We start from the raw sequence: 24,942 nt of genomic DNA, 5'->3' as shown, positions 1-24,942 counted from the left end.
GAGGCAGGATAAAGAGGGATAATCCCCCTCGATCCCAAATCATTGAGGCCAATTTCTAGCCATAGAATAATGGCGCGGTTACCGATCTGTAAAACCTTTTACTAATATGTATTCTGTGGTCTCTGGCATGGCATAGCATAGTTCCATGATTCCATAGACACCAGACAGTTTATGTTTATGAAGTCTATGGTTGTGAGTCAATTCAATTAAGTACCAAAAAATATAACAATCATTAGTACCGATTATTTGTAATTCGAATTACCATAAACAATAAACAGATTCGAATGCTTCACGCTATTCGAACAATCAAGTCATTTTCACTTTGAATTTTTGTATCACTAGTTCTTTTTAAGGATTTGTTTCCGTTTTCCTCCAGACCTTGGGAGTACCACAAATTATACAAAATAGGTAGTACCTATTAAGAAACAAACATCAAACATGTCCGAGGAAATAATAGACGTTGAAAATGATATAAAATCGATTACTGAAGAATGTGAACAGAACTTACAAAACTCACCACTCGAGGTAAGCGAGAAATATTAGGTTATGTTTATGTTTTTAATATTTTTTACTTTTAGCTTATTAAAGGCTGCAACGCAATGTCATTAACTACAGAAGAACAACAGCAAATATTTGATTTTGCCCTACCAGCAAAAAGTACAATTAATAAACATATAGTTGTAGATGATGTATCCAAATATACTTATCCGACACAAATGACGAACCCTTACGAAAGAGAAAACTGGATAGTATCTACAGATCATTGTTATGCAAGACCTTGGAATTGGAGACCAGAAACAAGTTTTCTACGTCCTACAAAGACATTATTTGTATCTAAACCAATCAGTGGAAGACGTAAACGATCTAATCCTTTAGCTCCCATACAAGACATTGAAGATGTGGTTGATGTAGAAACTGTAGTTGAATTACCCCCTCCTATCTATGACGTGACTAAAGTAAAAAATTTAATGGAAGAATGTGAAAATTATGCTTCCTCAGCCAGAGTTGATGATGTCGATGAGTACTGGGAAGATAAAATATCTCGGTAAATAATAATTTCATATATTGACAAAGACTATATAGTTTGTTACATTGTTTTTGACATTTGATATAATACTAATTTGGTTAATAAATGCAGTTTTTAGAAAGACAGTATAATTTCTTAGAAATTTGTGAGATATTCTTAATGTATCTAAAATGTTTTAGAAACAATTGGAATCCGGCGCAAAACAGAATATTTAACGGCATAGTAAATATACTGAATAGCTTTAATTTAAGTAAACTTGCCTATACTGGTGTTCATAATGAACCGTTGTTAAGACGAACGGTCATAGACAAAGCTGTCCAGAGGGTGAGACGTTTACTAGTTACAATTTCTTGGGATCCTAAAATTGTTCAGTGGCTACATCAAGTATTAATCGATAATCTAGAGTCTAGTTACCTTGCTGCTTATTTGGATATCTTACAGGTATTTATTAATGAATTTAGACTGCTTGTTTAAAATCAGATAAACTCTTAAACAATTTTTCTTTCAGACTTTAAAATCAAAACTTCCAGCTTTTGTTGAAAAGATGATGTTCGCGCCTAATTCATCTTTACGTGTTGGCGCATTAAATAATGCTAATCTCCATCCACTATTAGAACGACCATGGGACCCTGTTGCCTCTAGTTTAGTGCAGGATAAACCCAAAAAACTTCCTGGCAATCCTGTCATAATCTTAGTACCCGCAGCACCTATTATGTCAAAAAGAATCAATAAATGGATTAAACTTTTCTCTCACCTGGGAACTGTTGTTACCATTCCTACAAATTTCGGTGAGTACAGATATTACTTGAACTGAATTAATTTTGAGGGATTTTTTTTGTAAATTCAAGGCTTTGTGGTGAACAATTATGTACATTATTATTTTTCAAAGTATTGTTCATCGCTAGGCACTACTTTTTCCCATTTTTCTGACAGCCTACAAACTCTGTCAAAAGAATAACTCATCTTTTGATGCGATCCACTAATCGATCCAATTTTTCGTATCTTCGTAAGATTACTATTTTTCCTTCAATGCAGGACTCAAATTATGTTCGGTTCAGTAGCGTTCACCCGTGATGGTTTCATTTGGTTGAAGTAGCTCATAGTACATAACACCAAGCTGTTCCCACCAAATACAAAGCATAAGCTTCGAACCATAAATTTTTGGCCTTCCCGTCGATGTTGAGGCAAACCCTACAATTTCCTGTGCTTAGGATTATCATAGTGTATCCATTCTTCATCACCAGTCACAATACAATTCAAAAAACCCTTTCTTTTTTGCCGTTGAAGCAATTCTTGACACGTGAAAATCTGCCCTTCAACATCCCGCTACTTCAGTTCGTATGGCACCCAATTTCTTTGCTTTTGAGTCGTACTGAGTGCATTTAAACGTTTGGGAACTATTGTGCGATCAACATTCAAAGATTCAGCAAGTTCCTATTGCGTTTGACATGAATCTTGGTCGAGTAATGCTTCCAATTCCTCATCTTCGAACTTTTTCGGTTGACCAGGGCGTTCTTTGTCAACTGTATCGAAGTCACCACTTATAAAATGTCGAAACCAATACTCACATGTTTTTATCGATGGAGTATGTTCACCGTAAGTTTTCAATGACTCGATGACTTTCAGCAGCATTTTTCTTTAATTAAACAAGAAAAGTACAACTTCCCGCAAAATATGTTGTTTATACTTCAGCAAAATGACAAATAATAAAAAGTAAAGCATAATGATAGAGCCTTTACATGAATATAGTTGCAGAAGAAACTTAAGGAAGTTTATCGGGTACATCTAAAGTCAAATGAGAGTTTCTGTGGATTCGCTAATGACTAATGTAGTAAGCCTTTAGATTTGGGAACGTTGCACTTGGCTGGCGCGCTCGGCTCGGTGTTCGCTCGCTCGTGTTCGGTCATTCTGGAACTTTGCAGGTGTAACATATACATCATATGTTACACCTGCGAATTTCAAATAATACGCTACGTCGAGAACCGCGGCGTTGCCGCTATCACGCATATGGAGGTTAAGTTAGGTTTAGTTACAAGTACCTAATTGATTTCTATGAGCTATCATATGGATCCTTAGATATCGGTTTCCTATTTATACATGTTGCTGTGGAAACTATTCGTCAATTGTTGCGCATTCTAAGTGGAAAGACCAAAAAAATCTGCATTCTCATAAGACTTCGTACTAAATTGTGAAAAATTATTTTATTAATATCTCGTCTCTTAGATATCCAAACTGTTCACAATTTTTTTTGAGGATTTTCTTCATATTAATAAACTTATTAATTTTTTTATGAATATTTGTTCGTCAATTCCAAATTAGATAAACCTCCTTAAGTTACGCCATCTATTGTGAATCCCTGAAAATTAATTCGCAGTCCTAGTAACAAGAATAATTTAATTTATGTATTAACTAGAAAAAAATTTTAAAATTAAAGTTTCTCGAAATACTAGTAATCTGTAATTAAATTTATAAACGGCTCTGTCACACTTTAGGGCAATCGTTAGTTCAACATTTATAAATATCGTTAGGGTAACGTTTCTGTTTTAAATTTTATTTTGAATTGTGTAGGTTCTGCGGCCCACAGAATGACCCTTACAAATTGTGTCGACCAAATGTTTTCGATAACGAGAGGCAAGATACAAGATTTAAAAGCGGATTATCCTGGGAGACATATAATTTTATTAGGCTTCAACGCGGGAGGAACTTTAGCATTACAAATTGCGCAAGTTGAACCTGTTCTGTGCGTAGTAAGTTTAGGCTTTTCTCTTTTAACGGCGGAAGGAAGGAGAGGTGAACCGGACGATAATTTGTTGGAACTGCAATGTCCCGTTCTGTTTGTTATCGGACAGTGCTCCAGTACTTCTCTGTAAGTAGTTCAATTTTTAAATTTTCGTACTAAATACTCCACAGAATGTAAAATAACTCAATCTACTTGTATCTCAAAAAAAAGTTCATAGGAAAAAAGTATGCCATTTATTTTCTTGTACTTTTCAGATTTAAATTTGTGTTTTAGAAAAAAAAAATGGTGAATTTGTTTTTAAAAAACGAGCAGTTTTAGAGTTATGTTAGGTTTAATTAAGTGCTTGGTAATGTTAATGAAAATTTAAAAAAAAAGTAATTGGTTTATTTTTCAAATAAAATGAAAAATATCCATTCTCTTGGGAACACTATAAGGAGCGTTTCTGGGGGTTTCAGCAAGAGTGACTACCGGTATCTTTGTCACGAATATACATATTTATGTCTGAATTTGTTGGATTTTTACCTTAACGTACATAAATCATTAGCCTAAGTTTCATCATTCTGCACCAAACATCTTCAGAGATATTTTACAAAATATGTGGCTCTTTTAAATGCTAACATCCTGTATTCAAAAAACTATCGATTAATTCAAATAATTTAAAAAATCCACCTTATAGTTTGTCGACCTACTTAATTAACATCCGGTATGTGTTTTTTGCACAAATTAATTTTATACAATTGTTGCAAATTTGTTAAAAATATCCTATAAGATTGTCAGTTGGAACCACGTTTCACCTGTTAATTTCAAAGTTACATGCAAAAAAATAGGTTATTTTCAGAAAAACGGTTAAAAAAAGAAAGTATTGTAGTTAGCCAGTAAAAAGAATGAAAAGAAAATTATTCCAATAAAACCACGAAATTAAGGTATAGCTAATTTTAGAAATTTTTCTCGTTGCTACTACATTAATTATTTTACACTAACATATCAGTTATGAATATTTAGTTATTTATTGTGCAAAAAAACAATAGTAAATACTTTTAGGCAAGAAGACGTAGAAGATTTAAGAGAAAGGATGAGGGTAGAGACTGGACTAATTGTTGTTGGATCGGCAGACGAACATTTAAGAATTAATAAAAAAAAGAAGAAATCTGAAGGAATAACTCAAAGTATTGTTGATAGATATATTGTGGTATGTATAATTTATAATCGGTTACATATGCCAAATACTTTTAGAAATTTTTATCATGAATCGTTTTCGAATACAAACTATTTTATTCTTCTTGTTCACATTCTCTTTCTTTCTTACATTAGTTTCTCCGTTTTTTTAGTCTGTATATTTTATGCGATTTTTCTTCTTTATTAAACACTTTTCTCTTCGAGATTGTGATAGAAAGTGGCAATTAATACATACACAGGGTGCTTTTGTAAATAAGTGCGAAATATTTTAGGGGGTGGTTGCCGAAGTTATTTTGTGAAAAAAGTTCATATAAACATAGGCGAAATATGCTTTGTTTCCGAGATACAGAGTGTTTAAATTTTAATTTTTTATTTATTTTTATTAATTATTTCAAAGAGTTTTAAAGATATGACTCGAACTTATATGATCTTTTTTTCACAAAATAACTTCGACAACCACCCCCTAAAATATTTCGTACTTATTTTACAAACACCCTGTATGTGTATGTAATATAACTAAATCATAATTTATCACAAACTGATGTCAAAAGCGTGGATGCCCGCGGGGCGGGTGGAAGAGCAGTGCAGTGGTTTTAAGGCCGTACATCAGTATTGGTTGTTTTTTTTTTCAAATTTCTTTATTCCAATCTCTTATCTACCAGTACAAACCAGTTTTATAGCCTAAAAAATTATACCGACGAAGAAAATTATTCTTGAAAATATTGGTTCACATTTTCAAATATTTTGAATGCCCTTCGTAATTTTCTTTTAGACTGAATTGTTTTTTCACTGGTATTTCCAAACCTGTGTATTTTACTAGGACGAAGTCGGCGAGTTCGTCAGTGGCATAATCCTTTCCCCATTTCCACCTCAAATAAGGCAGTCGCCCACCCACGCCGCCTCCGACATGGTCACGAAAAAGAGCAAGATAGAAAGGAAACGTTACAATTCAAATACCAGCTCGTTGGACAGCGAACCGCCGTCTCCGACACCACGGATTTCACGACCAGGTTTAAATAATTCTCCTAGTAATTGTAAGTCCGCTTGCGCTTATCCGCTCGTGCTTGAACCGCCGGAAATATTAATATTTTAAAAGGTAAAACGTCTACTAACTATAAATCTCTAATTGCGACTGGATACAAATTTTTTTGGTGGAAGTATTTTTCTGGTTTGGAATGTTTTGTAAATGTTGTGTGCCTTAGTTACGTATATTGATTATAAATGGTCTCCTGTGAGGCGTAATTTTACAATTTGGGTGTTGTTAACTTACTAATACAGAGAATTGGATTTAAAAAAAATATTAAACATTGCTTTATATGTTGTACGCGGAGCACAAATGGCTCCATCTGTCGTGCTGACTCCCAACTGTGCTATTCAATTGGCTACAGTAGAAAGCGACCTGCTGTATTGCAGGTACTTGTTGCACAACTGCCACCCACAGAGGGCGAAGACAATGTTTTAATTGCCACTAGGTGTTGTGAGAATAATTCAATGCCGGTAGGGGTATATAACCCTCGGAATAGTTGTTTCTCGCAACACCTGCAATTAAAACATTGTCTTCGCCCTTTTGCCATTTGCGCTCCCGTGTACAATGTATTTCCTTATCGTGATGATACGACGCAAAGCAGCTGGATCGTTCGTCGGTTGTTTCACCTATGACACACTGATGAGGACTAATAAGTCCAAAACCGGTCTGTGCCTTGTGGGTTAAACTGACGAACGATCCTAGCTATTTCACTAGGTGTTGCGAGTATAATTCAATGCCGGCAGGGGCATATAGCCCTCGGAGTACTTGTTTCTCGCAACACCGGCAATTAAAACATTGCTTTATATGCAGCATGTGTGGCGCTTGCTCTAGATCTGAAAGTATCAACCAAATATCTAAGAGAGATTGGGGGAGAGAGAGGGTGAAGAAGAGAGGGAAAGTGAGAAGGGTAAGAGGGGGTGGAGAGGAGAGAGATAGGGATGGACTGACCTTTCGGATCTCCCTGTCCTGGGTGGCGGGGACGACAACGGCCACAACTCGTCCTATAAATTGAAAACGTTGTGGTTACCGTGAGCACCGTGCCCCGAATTCTATGCTATGCTTTGTGTCGTATTTCAAATAATTTATAATTGTACTGCAGTTTGGCAGGAAAATCCTTCTCGAAACCGCATTTTGCTCTTTCCAAGTTTCTCCAAATTAATAGTGACATTTTGGTTTACTATCACTCTAAAATCGCCCCTTAACGTAACACCCTGTATGATTGACGGTAACAATTTTAGTTTATTGTAAACGTAAAAGAACTAGCGCTAATTTCCAATTTTCATTAGTGGGCAGGCCTCCAGGTTCGAAGACAAAGTCCAGATTAGAAATGAAATGGGCGCAGCAGATAGCTCAAGGTACTACCACTCCTTCTTCACCTAGTTCTAGTCCGACACCCCTTCACCCTACTAATATCACATCAGACACCTCATCCAATGATAGTTCTTTACCCGAAAAACAATTTCCACCTCCCAAAATTATTCCGAATTCCGACACGCCAATAAAAAAAATTAAAACCTTAAAACCAGTAATCAGTATGGAGAAGGTCGCAAAATCAACCGCACCTGCCGCACCGCCAGGAAAAAATATGATTATATCGTCAGGTGGGCCAGTTTTATCATATACACTATTTAACAAAAAAAATCGTTAATTTTTCTAAATCAGTTTGTTACATTTTCACAGATACACTTTAGAATTACATTTAAGTTTGAGTTTAGAAAAAAACTCTACATGACAAAACAAGAAACAAATATATTAGTACACTAATTCATACTTACTTACAAATGGAGTGTTTCTGAAATAAGTGCGCTCCTTCAAAGGGGTAATCGAGGATGTGAAAATAAGGCATGAAATAAATCAACATAAATCTGTCTACAATCGACGAGAGCAAGCAAGACACTTCATGCATTGTGCAAATAACCACACTTAACTTGACCTAGTTAATTCATTGATTAAGCGGAGCGATGCAGGGTCGTCCGAAGTTCCGCGTAATAATCCGTGGTTAATTACCCATAAATTGTTTATTTTCACGTCCTCTATTACCCCTTCAAAAGAACGTACTTATTTAAGGAACACCTTGTATACCTACCTACACATACCTACATAATTAGTAAAATTCACTGTCGATATTTGTTTTTTATTTCAATGTTTTATAGCCCGCATGCAGGCATATGGATTTAACAGGTCCGTAACACAGAATTCCAGCTTATCGACTCTGTTACAGGGAGGTATAAAGACGATACCTCCGTCACAACCGAAACCGTCTCCATCGGGAATCAAAGGTATAAAATCACGTTTGTACGTAGCTCATAGAACAAAAATAAAATATTTCTGCTTTCAGTTCTAGAAAACGTTACTTTAAACAGCAGCACTACGGCAAAGTTAATTTCGAATAACGGCAGGACCATCGACTTATCGAAAATAACCGTGATCAATTCGGTTAAAGGGAGTAACACTGCAGTCGGTAACGTTTTGCTTCTTCCCGATGGTAAACTGAAAACGGTACATAGCTCTTCTACCAAGGGAAGTGGCGGCGCACCAATCTTACTACCGCTGAGCCCCCAAAGAGGTCCAACAAAAGTGAACAGTAAGTTTAGATTTGATAAATTGTATACAAGGTGTTTTAGAATTAATTATCGAAATTTAAAATTGCGTACGGTCGAAATAAGGAAAAGTTCTGTGAAGAAATGTACAAAAGTTTCTTCCTAGGACTCTCCCTTATTTGAAAAACTTCTATTTTAAAACTGATATTGCAACAAACAACTACTCTGCGGACTAATGCTCCGGTCAGCATTGAATTATTCAGCTATTTTTGGTGTCTTCACTACATGGGAATGAATGTAAGCTACACCTATGACTGGTCACTGCTGTTCAATTCTTAAACTCTCAAACGGCCAAACTGGTCAGGTCATTAGTCAGTAGAGTAGTTGTTTCTCGTAATATAACCATTTTTTAAAAACTGATTCTAATGGTATCATGAAAGCAAGACCTGTCTTGTAGTGGTATCATGGAAGCAAGACCTGCAAAATAGCAGGTCACTCCTTGCTAGTTTGGCAGTTTGAAGGCCTAAGCTTTGAGTATCAGTGACCGTTCATACATGTAATATAGTTGACTTATATTTTTTGCAATGAATTCTACTGAACTGAAATGATAAATGCGATTTGTTGCAGGAGGAAAATATATAACTGCAAAACGCCAACTCCTCACTACAAAACCACCGCGACCACTTAAAAAACCCATTTATGTGCCGACCTCGACCGTTCCATCGACACTGCCACCTCCAACAAATCTGACAACGCAGGATATAATGGATTTACCAATTATATTCGCGGACGACAATCAGATCTTAGATACAACTTTACCAACCGACTTAACAGGTAATGTATCTAATTCGGGAACCCCTAAAATTATAACGTCTCAGACATCCGGAAAGTTTATGTTGGTAAATAAACAGACGGGTAGTTCTGGTAATTTCATCATTACTCCAAGTGGCGTGAAAAAACCGAGTCCGATCAGTTTCGGTAAACAGCCTCCGAAGTACACAAAAATCATACTTTCTTCGAAAAGAAGTAATGTGGAAGAATTAAAATCGAACACGCAAATTCATACTTTATCCCCGGAAATAACGGTTAAGAAAGTTCCGAGCTGTGAACGTGTTACAGAAAAGGTGCACAGTTCGTCTTTAATGGAACTGATAGACTTAGAGAACGAAATAGAAGCTACAGCTGTGCCTAAACCTAATTTATCGACATCAGATATAAAAAATATCACCGTACTTCCGAAAAGTTCTGGTGATAATTTTGTGTTGAACACGGAAGATCTCAAGAGGAGTTCGTCGGTAGTTGATATAACGGATGAGGGCGATCCCGATTATATTCCACCAAAGAATCTCAAATTAGAATAAAATTTAGTTGTTTGCTTTATTTGCATTGTTGATTATTTTATTTGTTCTATGTAATAAATTATTTCATTTAAATGTTTTCTTTTACTTATACAGGGTGTTAGAAACATTAACAGTCCAGTTTGAAGCATTACGACAAACAAAATTCAGAAAACTTTCATAAAAAAGAAAATAAAGAAATACAGGTACATGCATGAGAAACTTAAAATGCTATTATCTCGAAAGTAAATTTTTTGAGTTATAATAGTAACCCAACCCACATTTCGTGCTCACTTAAACCTCGGTTGTCATATCACATCAGGTGTATTGATAATATGCAGGTCACCTAAACTATATAGGTCAACATCAGAGCTCATTATCACTGGTCCACAAACTAAACACAGTGCTTTAAAAATATGCGTCTGTTAAAAGGCTTTCAAAAGAAAAGTGGCATTTTGAGAAATTCAATATGGTGGATCAAATATGGCGCCTACAAAATTGACTCTTCATGGTAAATTTAGGAACATGATAAAATTTTATCATGATTACGAATCTGTCATCCCTTTGACACAAAAAACCTAATCCATAGTTGAGGAACATGTCCGCCATTTTGAATTTTGAAAATTCAATGACAAATTTGTAATCACACTTCCTAACCTTAAGACTATTTCCTTTCAGTGATCCAAGTGATCTGTAATCGTTTTTTGCCGACAAGGAGAAGATTCAGGGTTCTTCGTACGCCATATTGGATCTGCCATTTTGAATTTTAAAACTTCCAATAGTAAATTTGTAATCGTATTTTTGCCGCAAAGGATAGTTGGGGTTGCTCTTCCGCTATATTGGTTCCGCCATTTTGAATTTCAAAACTCAATGGCAAATTTGTTATCGGAGAAGCCAAAAACCCCCGGACTCTAACCTATAGAATTTTATGTCCGCCATATTGGATCCGCCATTTTGGGAATATACCCCCAATTTTTCAGTTTTTTCCTAAATTTATCACGAAGAGTGAATTTTGTAGGTGCCATATTTGATCCACCATATTGAATTTCTCAAAACGCCTCTTTTCTTTTGAAAGCCTTTAAACAGATGAACATTTGAAGAAATTATATGTCTAAATCGGTTAAATACATTTTTGTGTAGGTGATCGATTTGACGTGAAATGTCCCATATACTTTTTATTAAAAACTTGAGACGATTGTAAAAATTATTTCAAATCCATCGGATTAGTATTTTTAATTATTTTAAAACGTTAATTAATTTTAGTTTTAATTAGTTACATAGCCACACCAATATTGGCAAATATTTAGTAAATCTAGGAGAAAATATATTTGGGATATTTCACATCAAGCGGACCACCGACCTGGACAAATACGCAGTGGTACTTTTCAAAAATAAAAAATGGCGGACCCAATATGGTGGCCGGAAGCTGGAGAAAGCCTGAGTGTACGGCAAAAAAGGGTTGTGAAAAAAAAAATCGCAACCAATTGGGTCATTTTTTAGCTCAATTTGTAGCTAAAATTTTCATCCAACCACACCAGCTTAAAAGCTGGTGTGGTTGGATGAAAAAATCCAACATGGCGGTCAAAAAACCGATTTGGTAACTGAATTTTAAAAAATTAACCGATTTACACCAAAATTGGTATCCAGGGGTTTTTGAGATCGCTAATTACGAATCAGAGGTCAGATTTGCATAATTCAAGATGGCGGACGAAATTTTGGAAAATCAACCAATTTCCACCAAATCTGGTATATGGGGAGTTTTCGGAGGTCGTTAAAAAATGACAAATCCAGAATGGCGGATAAAATCTTAAATTTTGCAAATCCAACCTATGATACATGATCAGCGACCCCAAAAATCCCCATATACCAAATTTGGTGGTAATCGTTCGATTTTCCGAAATTTCGTCCGCCATCTTGAATTTTGCAAATCTGACCTCGGATTCGTAATCAGCGACCTCAAAAATTCCCGTATACCAAGTTTGGTGTAAATCAGTTAATTTTCAAAAATTCAGTCACCAAATTGGTTTTTTGACCGCCATGTTGGATCCGCCATTTTGAATTTTTTCATCCAACCACACCAGCTTTTAAGAGGCGAATGTTTATTTTCACAACCCTATTTTGCCGTACACTCAGGTTTTCTCCAGCTTCCGGCCGCCATATTGAGTCCGCCATTTTGGAGATTTGAAAAGTACCACTCTACGTTTGAAAGCCTCTTACTAGACGAACATTTTGAGCCTTTGCACGTCTCGATCGTTCCACGCAGTTTTTGTCCAGGTCGGGGATTCGCTTGACATGAAACATCCCATTTATATATATATTTATTATATTCAGCACTTCCGCGTTGAAAAAAAAAAACTATAGTGATTCTAAAATAATATGTTGCGGTAATTCAAAACAATCTGTTTATTTATATTAAATTATTTTCCATTGTAGTTTCACTCTCTGCCACTCCTTTACTTTCATACAATTTGTTTAACACAACACTTAAAAAATTGAGATTGGTATTGTGCAGAATCCTGCATTTATCATCTTTTTACTTCCCAAGAGCAACCGATTATAAACCAACAGCAGACAGCTGAAACGGTAAAAACTGACGGCTAAATTGCCAATAGACAGGAAATTAATATCCAGTAGGGTCTTTTAAAATAATATTCATCAAACAGTTATAAATTTATTAAACTTATGTAAAAAATAAATACATGGAGGTAAGAAGTATTGAGGGACAATCTAATTACTGTAAACAGCTTGGTGGTACAGAGGTAGTAAATGTTCTTTGAAAATTGGACTCGTAATTCCGTGAGTAATTTCCAAGATTTCTTTCGCCTTTTTCAAATGTTCCAGTGAAGCCCGTAAATTATTCTCATGAAGTAAGAGTTTTCCCAACTTTAAATGTAGAACTCCAGTCATCGGGTGGATTTTTCCATAATATTTACTTAAACAAAAAAAATCAAACATAGTTTTACTATTATTTCTTGTCTGCAGGGACAAAAAAAATAGAGTATTTCCAAGTTAGACAGTTTATATCCTAAAAGTTATCAAATCAAAATAATCTAAAGAAATCGGAAAATACTTAATTACCACCCTGTATATTGAAATTCATAATTAAACTAAACAGATTTCATCCATGACCATTTTCACACAACCCAACTTTTCAAAACATTTCGTAAATCTCGCACTTACTAATAACTTTTTATAAGTTGCAATCCGTATTGTGTAGCATCCTGGAATTTTCCAAACTCGATGGAGCTCTCAAACGCCATATCTAACATTTTAACGTGTTTCACATTGTATTTGTACAACAGCCCTTCGTGTCGTTTTAGAAACACTTTACATACGTCCAAGTCTGATCGATCTAATTAAGGATTCATACAAATAAAATGAAATGAAATTGACTAGATGAGTTGATGAACTGTAAGAGTTTTATGTACATCAACCGTTTTGAAAAAGGTACATCTATAAGGATACAGGCAGTTTCTTTCATGTTTTCTAAATGCATTGCAGTAGTGTCCGTGACATCCTGATATTCCTTTATGAAATCTTCAGTTATGACGGCATCGCAACTAGAACACGTATTGCCAGCTTTAATGCTGCTGCTATCGATGCAACTGCCGCATTCTTTATTGGGACAGGCTGCTCCAGTCATTTCTATTATGGGTTCAGGTCCGACACATCCAGGGCATTGGCACAAAAAGTAATAGTTTGCTTCTAATTCATTTTGCCTCTCTTTTTTTAAAGCTATAACATCTATGTAGCTAATAAATATCTAAAACACATTAAAATAGTAGTAGTATGATACATCCTAATTAGTAAATAAAGAACTCAACGTAAAAAAAACATTTTAACAATACAACATACGAAATATGGGTACAAAAAATAAAAATCAACACAGTAAGATATAGTGTAACACATTAACAGATGTAGTGTAACACATTAATGGATTTAGTACTTATTTAATTTGGTATTTTAGCCACACTAAAAAGAAAAATAAATTTCAGATATGTTAAATTTGTATTCCTTTTTAATGTGGTGAAAATACCATAAAAGGTTAGAAATAAACGATTGCCACCAATAAATAATTCTAATTATTACATTATTTATTCCGTATGCAGGGTGTCTCCCAGAAATAAATAGCAAAATGTTAACTGCTCAAGTATAAAATTTTTCAGGTGTCTTGAATCATTAAAGTAACAAGTTGAGTGAGAAATAGTATTCTCACTCAACGGTAACACTAAAGACCTCTCTATAAATTAACAAAATATTAAAGTTGTTGCTTTATGGAATGGTTCAGTTTTTTTAATATACAAGATGAGTCAGAAAGAATGGGTCAACACTAAACTGGAGATACTAGACACCAAAATATTATGTTTGAGCTCATCATGCATCATTATATTCTGAAAAGTCTCAATAACTGAGAAAGTTGTGATAGCATGACTCTGAAACTTGATAGTGGTTTTTTGGTGTGAGAATTACGAATTTGAAGCTTATTTTGATGTTGCTCCTAGAGGGCGCTCGTTTCACCATATTATTTAGGTAAATCAGAACATATTTTATTTATCTGTTGAGCTATGCTTTAAAAAAGTTAAAAATCTAAAAGGACGTTCAATTCTACATAAAAAATGTACACTTGTTTAGGTCGCCTAACTTTATCAGTTTCTGAGTTATTTGGATTTAAAAGTTTCAATGTATTTTGTGGTGATTTCAGGCGCTGATATTGCTATTTCTTTTCTAAGTAGGCTTGTATCAAATTTTCATGTCTATAAATATTAACGCATTTTGCGTGCGTGTGATTTATTATTCGTGCAAAATTATTAGCTAGTGATCAAAAAATGCCATGACAACAGTGAGATGCATGATATGATTTGTGATTTTGCTCAGGCTCATTTTAATGAACATGCGGCGGCCCGAAGATATGTCCAATTGTACCCAACTAGATTACCTAATTATAAACTATTCAGAAATCTTTACAATCGCCTAAGGCGGATCTGGATCTTTTCGACCATTATTTAAACTTTCTTCAACATAATTTAAACGAGCTTCTAGATGGTGTACCACTCGCTTTAAGAGAGAGTATGTGGTTTATGCATGACAGTGCACCACCACATTTTGCCTTGCCAGTATTTAAATGAACATTTTCCTCATCGGTGGATTGGCCGTGGGAATAAATTTAGTTGGCCACCAAGAAGTCTAGACTTAAACACTCTGGACTTCTCAATGTGGTCAAACTTGAAGGATATGGTGTATCGTGAAGAAATTAATTCTGTTGAGGAGAATGTAGAGATGGGAAAATTCCCAAACTGAAAATTCCTGGAGTTTCCATTGAAAATTTCGGAAATTTTCCGAAAATTTCAAAAATCTTTTTTGGATTTGGTATTGTGTTCTACATACCATCAGCTTTCCAAAAAGACCAAATACTTATATACATTTTTATTTATATTGGTATAAATATTGGAAAAATATAAATTATGTATTAATCATCCGTTAGAAAAAATTACATGCTGAGGGTTACAGTGCGTAAACACTATACAGTATACAATATTTATCTTTATTTTTTAACAAACAAATAATAAATACATTAAATAATTATACTAGTTTTAAAATGTAATTGTACTTTGGTTCAACTATCAAAATTCATATTAAATTTGAAAAGGAAGCAATTTATGAGTCTTGTATTGCTCTCTATTAAGTAGATTGTAGACTTGACAAAGATTAAAATAAGTAAGTGTAAGTGTTTTCTAACTTATTTGGATAATATGGTCTTCTGGTATTCCGAATTAACCGAAAATCCGAAATTAACCAACGATTTTTTCCCATTGCCCATCTCTAGGAGAATGCATTTAAAAATAATAGGGACACTTAAGTTTAATATTCAGAGACATTTAGGAGTGTTTAATAAAATGTATTGAGGTAGGTGGTGGACACTTCCAGCATTTGATTTACGGTTTGTTATTATTACTATTATCAATAATTGTTATTGTTATTTTCATCTTTTGAGAATAAAAAATCACTACAAAATACATGGAAACTTTTGCAAATAACTCAGAAACCGATAAAGTTAGGCAACTTAAACAAGAGTACATATTATATGTAGAATTGAACGTTCTTTTATATTTTTAGGTTTTTTAAAGCATAGCTCAACAGATAAAAAAAATATGTTCCGATTTACTTGAATAATACTGTGAAACTAGGGCCCTTTAGGAGCAACGTCAAAATAAGCTTCAAATTCGTAATTCTCACACCAAAAAATCCAACATTACCAATTTTCAGAGTCATGCTATCAAATATTTCTGAATTATTGAGAAATTTCACAATAAAATTGAAACTTTGAACACCATGTATTTCTTAAATAAATACTTTGATGTTTCTCATGGGAGTCAATGGTTGTTCACAATCTACATTGGTGGCTAGTGGAGCAAAATATTTTACCACAAATATGAAATGCTATTTTTTCTACTCAAATATGATGTTCAATTTATTTCAGATTGATCTGTTACAAAGTAAATTCTTAATTATTTTATTAGTTGCTTCCATGCATTCTTTTTCACGAGCACTTTCACATAAAAAATTTATAAAATGGTATTCGTCAAATGAAATTTTATCATTTTATTTTAGTTTTTTAAATATTTTTAGATGTGTACAAAAAAAGTTTCACTAAAATAAAATTAATTAATAAAAGGCTCATGCAAATTTAGTTAGTTTAGTGTTTTAATTAAGAAATTATTTTCGTTTCTAGAGAGAAAGAAAAAGTCGTGAAGAAATCCTTATTTTCATATATCAAGGATCATACTGCCATACCTCAAACGACAAAAAGTAAATTTTACAAGGGACATTAAAAACTGTTATTTCACAGTTTACTCAGAATAATCCAAAATATATCATTGAATAGGTAAATCGAACGTACTGAACTGAAATATCAAATAATATTTTTGACAAAGAAGTTACATGCAACACCAGGTATTGCTCTGCGACCCTCAATATAAGTAGAAAAATATCGTTATTATACCTACAAGTAACTCTTCTCAATTTACGAATAGATGACCTAGAAAAAAAATACCAATATAAAATATTTTAATGGGAATATACTACTCACTTTACAGTATGTATACGACACAACTAAAAAATTACTAATACACTTACTGCTGACAACACATTCCCATTGTTAGTTTATGTTTTAAATACACTTCAAGAATTTGAATTCCGTTCATAGCTGAATTATTTATTTTCTAATCATGTTTAAAAATTTAAAATATCATGTTATTACCTTTGACCAGTCCAAAACGGGTAACGTTTCCAAAGCTCTCATAGTTAGGGTAGTGCCTTCAAAAGTAACGACGGCATTAGGTTTACACGAATGATCAACCACAGATGCTGCTAAATAAATACCGGTGCCTATGCTGTGCAATTCCTGATTGCAAATACTGAAGCTATTTACGCACATCTAAAAGTTGTTCACCCATTTAAATTTAGTATTGTTAAATTACTAACAAAATTAAAATTATAAAAAGTAGTTTAAGAGGCCACATAGATATAGAAGTTAATATAATGGCCAATAAATATGCCTTTAATTTATTTAAACTCTTCATAATATCCGTCATAAAATTTATATATTTTATATAAACAGATGTACTCACCCGTCCATACATTCCCATTAAATCTGCGGAATTTGGTAGCATTTCACCATCAAAAAATTTAAATAAAACACCATATAATGAGGACAAATGTTCCATTTTGCCCGTGTCATTTTTTATTTCTGTATAATCTGAAATGAAAAATAACCTCAACAACTTCTTTAATTGTTAATAATTTAATTATTGTTAATAAATTAATGGTGATAGTGATGGTTCGTGAAAATTAAAGTGGTCATATTTCGATAATGAAGTATGGGACCCATTACTGTTTTTTTTTAGAGAACGATATAGAACTTTAGTGATGAAAATGTATTGAATTAAATTTGCGAAATAAAACATTAAAATAAAGGTTGCCTTTAGATCTAGAAAAGGGTTGTACATATTTTGATAAATATTTTTTTTTTTCATAATCAACTAATCGATACAATCGATGTTTTATTTTTATTTTTTTTTCATAGTGCTGTAACATAAAGAAAAATGAAAATTTTGTGAAAAACAACCTATTTGTATTTAAATTACTGAAATAATATGTAATAATTTTTTTTAACAACTACAGGAGCTTTGAAAACAATGTTTAATAAATTAATGTTTTTTTGTTGCAGCCGATTAAATTAAAAATTTAATTCTTCTTTCTACTTATGTCATACTTATTAAACGTTTGAATGAGTAATGAACTTTCTTACGTGACATTAAATCCTTAAACGTTCTAAAGTTTTTTTCCGTATAATATGATTTAATTGAATCGCCTCCTTTCGCTAAGATTTTTATCAGCCTTGCTAACAATCGTGCTGCATCAGGTAATATTCTGGGTGAGATTGCTTTCAGATGTTGGCATTCCAATTTATGCAATGTCCAAGCTTCCTTCTGACAAGTCCGGCCACAATAATAAACATAACGACAAACGGAGCATTTAGATAACTGACCCCTTAAAAAACCAATAGTGTGAATTTTTTACCTAATAAAAATTATTTCAAAAATTCCCCTAGTCAATTTTGTATAAATTTCTTTATAGGGAAAGTACTTACTCTTTAAAACAAAAATCACATCTTTCAGTCCTAAATTTTGATGATAAGTTGTAAACAAAGGGTTTTTCCTGTATTATAACACTACCCTGTGGTATTGGTTGCTTTTTTGTTAACATTTCCTCATCTAAAATCAAAATTGTAGTAAATACCTATTACTAGATATTAGACTCCTAAGTTTTATGACGTCATAACTTTTATTTTTAAAAGTGGACTTATTTAGATTCCTGATCAAAAATAGTTTGTTTTGCTGGCAAATAAATATAACTTTTTTAATTAAAAACATAATACCTCCTGCAATTTCAAACTGTCCTACACCTGCGCGTCCTGCATTCAGATTCAGTCACAAATAATTGATAAAAACTTGCTATTTTCTTAGAGAAGGGAGGCACATCTTCGTAAAGAGTAAAACTATCAAAATCCTAATTACTAATTACTTTAGACAGGTAGATAAACATTACACCAACATGTAAACAAAATTATAACCCTACTTTATCCTATTCTGATTCTATTACAAATTGCTTTACTGTTCTTGACTATTTTAATGGAACGTGTTTTTAATAACAAAAAATAAAAGTAGGTATGTTATGTATTTATCATTTAAATATCTGTTAATTAACATCTAATTAAGAACAAAATAAATTAACATGATACATACTTAAATTTTTATATATGCTGAAGAAAAATTCGGAAAAGACTTAGTAAAGAAATTGAGGAATCAACATTTTTATCTGACTTTTTTCAATATTTTAGAGCATGGGATTACGAAACACCCTGTAATTTTGCTCAAAATTAACTCCAACCACTAAACAACATAGGAGTAGGCATAATATACAGCGGCCATGGGTGTCCTCAGAAAATTTAGCTAGCGGGCAAGTACATGTCAAAAATAATCAAATTTTGTGTTTTGCAGGCAGGAAGTTGGCAAAGAGACACAAGAATAAATATGATGATAACTATTCAAATATAATTATATTTTCTGATTTGAGCACACGTTTCCGCATTGAGTGCAAAATCCAGCGGGGTGAGTTCAAATTGTCCCGTCGTGCCTCTCTATCACGAGGCTTATGTACACCCATGTACAATAGTAGATTTCGTCTTCTTCTCAAAGTATGGCCGTTTGCACCACCATATTGGCCCAAAGCCAATAATGCCTCTTACTGACAGTTGACGTTGACAACGTGGGACAGTCAATATTGTCATTGGCATTGTCAGTCATCGTTTATTTACATTTGTATGTGTAGAGAATTTTAAAGAATGATATTTATGAAATGGATATTTTAAATACTCTACGAAATTTGAATTCTGACGTTAGTATATTAAGCAAGTCAACCTGGTTAGGACATTTATTAATACAATTTCAAGAAACGTATAAGGTGACATAATAGATACAAAAACTCATACTTTTGGTTATCGATAAATATTGAATACATTTATTTTTTAATTTTGTTTTAGATTTTCTATTTAATAATTTTCTGCTTTATAACAGCATTGTCTATCATAGTAGTCATCTGTATAAGAAAATGTTCCAAAAAAGGTAAACACTGTAAATATGGCGTTCTTGTGTAATATTGTATATTTTAGTATTTTCTCGCAAGGAATTATTACCTCAAGAAACAACAAGCCGTTTCAGAAAAAGAGACAAGGCTTTGTTTTACGGTAGAAAAATGATACGCAAGGTAAAAAACATTTCTGGACAAGTTAGAAATTCTGGACAAGGAAAAAAACGAAAAATGGTTATGAAATTTGCAAGGAGAATTTTACAGCTAAAAAAGGAAACTGATCACGAGCAATTGAAGGTAAACCAAATTAAAGTAATATGTTGGGTCAGGAAATTAAGTTAACTGCTGTTAGAATTACCAAAGTTTATGGAAATTTTCTTGGATTACCAAAAAAATTATAATGATAACTACTATTGCATTTCAGATATAAATCAAACTTTTGTTTTTTTTTTAAAAAAGGAACATGCTGTATATGTCTCATTTTTTGGATTTTTCTCTTTTTTCTGATTATAGTGATCTATAATTATCAGAGAGCGGACAATTTGTGTCTTTACCCTTGAACATAGATATGTCATTCATAAACCTAGATACATTATCCATGATGCAGTGGCGTGTCGAGTATGCATCGGAAATTTACGTGATAATTCACGAAAATTCCACGGGACATACATTTTTAGGCGTTATAAAATATTTAGAAAATCAGAAATTGTATACTACATATTTATTAAATAAAGTTCGGTTAAAAATAGTGTCGTTCTTTTAATTGGAAATTAGGAGTCAATGTAACGAATAGCCTCAGGCGACGCACATGATAGAATAGTCCAACTCAAGCTCCATTCATAACAGGGCTGCAGTTTGAATTCTGACCAATAGGAATTCGATAAACGCAACCGATGTCGACGGATGGACTAGAGATGGGCGCGAGTGTCATTTAATTTCTTTAGAACTAAATAAACTTAATTATTTTCACGTTATTTAACCTGTTCACATGATTTATGGATTTTAAATAAAGGGTACAAATCTTCGCAAGGATAATACGATATATTTGCTATACATAATAATTATATTTTGCATAGTTTATACACAATACATTTTTGAACGCGTACACATCTCTACCAAAATTTGACCTATTCTTCGGGTTAAAGACACACATTGTCCGCTCTCTACTAATTATCATGTATTTGCTTTGATTGTTTGCGCAATATTTTTGCATCTTTAGATAAGGAGATAATTCCAAAAAGTCATAAGTATACTGGGTGGTTAAAAATAAAATGTTTAAAAAATTTTGTTTTATAAAATACACTCAATTTTTTTTATATATTTCTTTAAAATCGCAAGAGAATCTTCTAAAACTTTGGTCCTTTCCATTTTTCCTAGATAGATAGGTAAAAGAGATAAAGGATGCAGAATGTTCCTGTACAATTTCCAAAAATAATTTGTTTGCGTAAAAAAATGTGTAGTTTTCATTACTATAAACACTATTCAGTAATGAAAGTTAATGAAAACTGTACATGCAATTTGACCAATAATTTTTAATTTTAATTTTAATTTTAATTTACAAAATTTTATTCAAATTGTACCTACTCCATTGTTATCAACTTGTGACATACTAGACCATGTTATTACAGAAAACTTCTTATTTAAGTAATTCCATCAAATTCGTTTCACTTTTATATTTTAATTTGCCTGATAAATAATGATTTAACCAAATAAAAAAATACAGCTCTCACATCATATCATTTTATGGGACTATCTAAAATTCCATAATTTATTTCACATTATGATGCATGTACGTGTCATTTCCCCCTCCTCCTGGTATTTTTCTATTATTTGAATAATACTCGAGTAATTAATAATGAAGGTGATTATTTTTACATAAATTTTGAATAGCAGTTCCCTTTCTACAAAAATATTCTGTATTAAAGAATCATACAAGTATCGATTAAAATCTTGAAGAAAATGTTTATAAAATAAATTCAAGTATCAAATGAAATCTTGAAGTAATTAACGTTATAATATAGATTTACTGCAAATAGGTCTTGGAACCACCAGCTGAGTATTTACAAGAGGATATGTTAAACGATGATCGAATGCCACCTGATGCCTTGTATATGCTTCAAAGCATTAGAGTTTTTGGTCACTTTGAAAAACCGGTCTTTTTAAAACTCTGCAAACACACGGAAATTATAAATGTTAGTGCTGGTGCTTATTTATTCCGAATAGGTTAGTAAGGCATACTTTTATTAATCTTTAAAGTCTACTTGTCTTCTTTTTTTGATAAATAGTGTGTTATTTAATGTTTATAAATTGTTCTACATTCAAGAATATATGTATGCTTTGTAATTTAAATGATATGTAAAATGTAACAACAATGGAATTAATACATTTATTATTTTTAAAAATAGTAATTTGACATGTTAATTTTGAAGAAATAGTTTTAGTTGCTTAAATACAGGGTGTTTAAATGAGGAAGCGCAAAATTCTACCAGATATCATTTTGAGGCCAACATATGATAATTGGGCTAAATATACCTTAGTCCAAAGGTGGTTTATTTATTTTGCAAAAAAATTTACCATTAAATGCAAATGTAATTTTAAAAATAATGTAATCATAAAAAATTTAAAATGGTCATTGGCACAGAAATTTTAAATTTTTTAAGGCATAGTCGTTGGGGACTAATTTCTACGCCACTGAATTTTCTTGACTTTAATGATAGCACTGTAATTAAAACTGAATTTGCAATAAAATGTTTTAATCCATAATCACCTTATAATCGGACTTTTATCAACACAATACATATGAACCGTCTAAAGTGATACTTTATCAACTAGTGGAATAAAGTAACTTTATTTCACTAGTAGAATAATGAAAATATAATAAACGTATTAAATTTAATTTATTTACTTATTAACATTAACATTTACATCTGTAGTAATAGACATTTTATTTTTTGTTTTATCACATTTAACTACCTTTCCATTAATAACAACCCTTGTTGCATTGTTGCCATCATTTTCGGAAAGCATAACATCTGCCGAAGTTTGTGAAGAATTTACATAAGTTACGTTAAGGAACAGCTATATTTTGCTTGGATTTTCCTTGCAATATCAAGGTTGTTAGATATAGACTCCTCAACATAACTTTATGCTACAGAAGAGCTCTTCCATCCACCATGCTGTTTGATGGTTGTAAGATCAGCACCTTTATTGGCCAATAAAGTTGTTGAAGTGCGCCTCATATAATGGCCAGTATGTGCTTCTGGATTTGCGATATTTAGGATGTATTGATTCCAACAGGCTGAGAAGTACATTTTTGATAGATGTATCTTAAAAAAAATCTGTCTTGTGTTAGGCGAACTGGGCGCAGAGAAATATATTTTCGAATACTTCGACCACATAGATGTAATTGCATATATTTTCTTCAAATTTGAAAAATACAATAGCATGACTTCTTCATTTATTGTCATTACTCTCAGTTTTTTCCTTCATTCATTAAATTCGGCAAACGCTTCTTTGTAATGTTCCCTGGATTTCGCAGGCAATTAATGGAAATCTGCTTCTTGAGCTTCTTCAAAAACAGCCTCAGGAATACAATTACTTTCTTGCACTTTTACAAATTCAGATAGAACTGTTTATTAAATAATTGATAATAAACAACGTTAGAAATATCAAGTCGTGCGATTATTTTTTTATTAAATTCCAATAATTCTAACTCTACAAATATGATTGTGATGTGATTATGGATAAAACGTATTGCATTCGTGTTTTAATTGCCTTTTATCCACTTAAGAATATTAAACGCTCGAACTACGTTCTTGTGTTTAAACATTCTTGCATGAATAAAATGCTACTTAAAACAATTACACAATAAATAACTATTATTTTTTATTTATTCAACTATACCTATAAGTTTATTTTAAGCTAACAAAACAGTAACCCAAAATGATTTGATTTTCGAATAAAACAAAAGATATATTTTTTTGATATACACATTTATGAATCAAACAAAATACTCATTGACGTAAAAATTCTGGTATTCTGAATGAGGAGTCTCCCAGTATGTCCAACCATTTATTGATATAATTATATACAAATTCAGTGAATTTTTTCTTTGCCTTTATATAATCAAGTTTCATTAATCTACATCAAATATCTTTCGAGATAATTGCATATTTGTGATGTAGCTACACAATAATTTCATTCATATCTAACGCCATTAATAATGACGATAATAAATTAGCGTGCTAAGTCGTGGTTACACCTAATTTAAGATAGTTTGATAATTATCAGCATTAGTCATTAGTATGGCCCCAGCATAAGGTATATTTAGTGTAATTGTTTTATTTTAGTATCAAGAGCATTTGGTAGCATTTTATATTGATACACCCTGTAGGTACATATATACATCTTCATTGTCGAATTTCTTAGGTGATCCTGATGAAAACGTGTATATTGTCCAAAGTGGAAAATTGAATGTATTTATAACGGGGAGTGAAGGCACAAATACATTAAAAATTGTAAAACCTGGAGAGTCGGTAACATCTTTATTAAGTTTTACAGACGTGTTAACTGTAAGTGTACCTATTTTATGTAACGAGAAAAAAATTAAAAATTAAACAATCAAATTTCAGGGACACCCAAATCCATACAAAACCATATCGGCTAAAGCTATTATCGATTCTACGGTAGTAAAATTGCCAATGGCTGCATTTCAAGACATTTTTCAAGAGTACCCAGACATATTTATAAGAGTCATTCAAGTTATTATGGTTAGGTTGCAAAGAGTTACTTTCACGGCGTTACATCAGTATCTGGGACTTAGTGCTGAACTAGTTAAACAAGTAAGGAAACGGTTGACATCTAATGAAATCATTTAATTGCAACAGTTCTCATCAGAATTAATTAAAAAAGCAAAACATTTTTGAAATTACATTTCTACGCGAGAA

At 32.6% G+C, this 24,942-nt stretch overlaps 3 protein-coding genes across 7 annotated transcripts in view; 2 read left to right on the top strand and 1 right to left on the bottom strand.

Moving 5' to 3' along the window:
• The first annotated feature begins 201 nt into the window (after positions 1–201).
• Positions 202–9,937, top strand: LOC108907198 (KAT8 regulatory NSL complex subunit 3). 2 transcript variants are annotated; one of them, XM_018710766.2, is made up of 11 exons: positions 202–525; positions 579–1,045; positions 1,207–1,468; positions 1,536–1,815; positions 3,596–3,893; positions 4,809–4,956; positions 5,764–5,953; positions 7,257–7,325; positions 8,124–8,249; positions 8,309–8,554; positions 9,138–9,937. In XM_018710766.2, exons 1-11 carry the CDS (start codon positions 439–441, stop codon positions 9,869–9,871), a joined length of 2,907 nt encoding a protein of 968 aa, XP_018566282.1. In that variant the 5' UTR covers positions 202–438; the 3' UTR covers positions 9,872–9,937. The 2 variants fall into 2 exon arrangements, with proteins under 2 accessions (XP_018566282.1, XP_018566281.1); XM_018710765.2 differs by having other exon boundaries at positions 7,257–7,571.
• A 2,568-nt stretch (positions 9,938–12,505) lies between these two features.
• LOC108907173 (histone-lysine N-methyltransferase SMYD3) lies at positions 12,506–19,335 on the bottom strand. Of its 2 annotated transcripts, none has more exons than XM_018710722.2 (8): positions 19,153–19,335; positions 18,498–18,621; positions 18,156–18,397; positions 17,476–17,603; positions 17,106–17,282; positions 13,313–13,610; positions 13,028–13,190; positions 12,506–12,779 (listed from the first exon to the last, which is right to left on the bottom strand). In XM_018710722.2, exons 2-8 carry the CDS (start codon positions 18,611–18,613, stop codon positions 12,575–12,577), a joined length of 1,329 nt encoding a protein of 442 aa, XP_018566238.1. In that variant the 5' UTR covers positions 18,614–18,621; positions 19,153–19,335; the 3' UTR covers positions 12,506–12,574. The 2 variants fall into 2 exon arrangements, with proteins under 2 accessions (XP_018566238.1, XP_018566236.1); XM_018710720.1 differs by lacking the exon at positions 19,153–19,335 and adding an exon at positions 18,786–18,985.
• A 244-nt stretch (positions 19,336–19,579) lies between these two features.
• LOC108907196 (neuropathy target esterase sws) overlaps positions 19,580–24,942 on the top strand; it is a 28,235-nt gene continuing 22,872 nt past the window's right edge. For 2 of the 3 annotated variants that reach the window (XM_018710760.2, XM_018710759.2), the window contains exons 1-6: positions 19,580–19,870; positions 19,950–20,031; positions 20,079–20,293; positions 22,033–22,219; positions 24,425–24,567; positions 24,628–24,837. In XM_018710760.2, the coding sequence (XP_018566276.1) occupies positions 19,766–19,870; positions 19,950–20,031; positions 20,079–20,293; positions 22,033–22,219; positions 24,425–24,567; positions 24,628–24,837 (942 nt within the window). In that variant the 5' untranslated portion in view covers positions 19,580–19,765. The remainder of the gene's footprint in view (positions 19,871–19,949; positions 20,032–20,078; positions 20,294–22,032; positions 22,220–24,424; positions 24,568–24,627; positions 24,838–24,942) is intronic. The other variant, XM_018710762.2, reaches the window with a different exon arrangement.

The sequence above is a fragment of the Anoplophora glabripennis genome, unplaced genomic scaffold (genome assembly GCF_000390285.2).
Source record: "Anoplophora glabripennis isolate ALB-LARVAE unplaced genomic scaffold, Agla_2.0 scaffold87, whole genome shotgun sequence".
NCBI classification, from domain to species: domain Eukaryota; kingdom Metazoa; phylum Arthropoda; class Insecta; order Coleoptera; family Cerambycidae; genus Anoplophora; species Anoplophora glabripennis.
The sequence above is the reverse complement of the archived record's forward strand: the minus strand, read 5'-3'. Positions and strand labels throughout refer to the sequence as shown.

Excerpts from the sequence above, each read along its gene's own strand:
- LOC108907198 (XM_018710765.2), top strand. The coding sequence starts at position 439 with ATGTCCGAGGAAATAATAGACGTTGAAAATGATATAAAATCGATTACT. Across the intron at positions 526-578 it reads TACAAAACTCACCACTCGAG|CTTATTAAAGGCTGCAACGC; the intron begins GTAAGCGAGAAA and ends TTTTACTTTTAG. Across the intron at positions 3,894-4,808 it reads CAGTGCTCCAGTACTTCTCT|GCAAGAAGACGTAGAAGATT; the intron begins GTAAGTAGTTCA and ends AAATACTTTTAG.
- LOC108907173 (XM_018710722.2), bottom strand. The coding sequence starts at position 18,613 with ATGTTAACAAAAAAGCAACCAATACCACAGGGTAGTGTTATAATACAG. Across the intron at positions 18,398-18,497 it reads TGTGATTTTTGTTTTAAAGA|GGGTCAGTTATCTAAATGCT; the intron begins GTAAGTACTTTC and ends TGGTTTTTTAAG. Across the intron at positions 13,611-17,105 it reads CCGTTTTGGACTGGTCAAAG|ATATTTATTAGCTACATAGA; the intron begins GTAATAACATGA and ends AATGTGTTTTAG.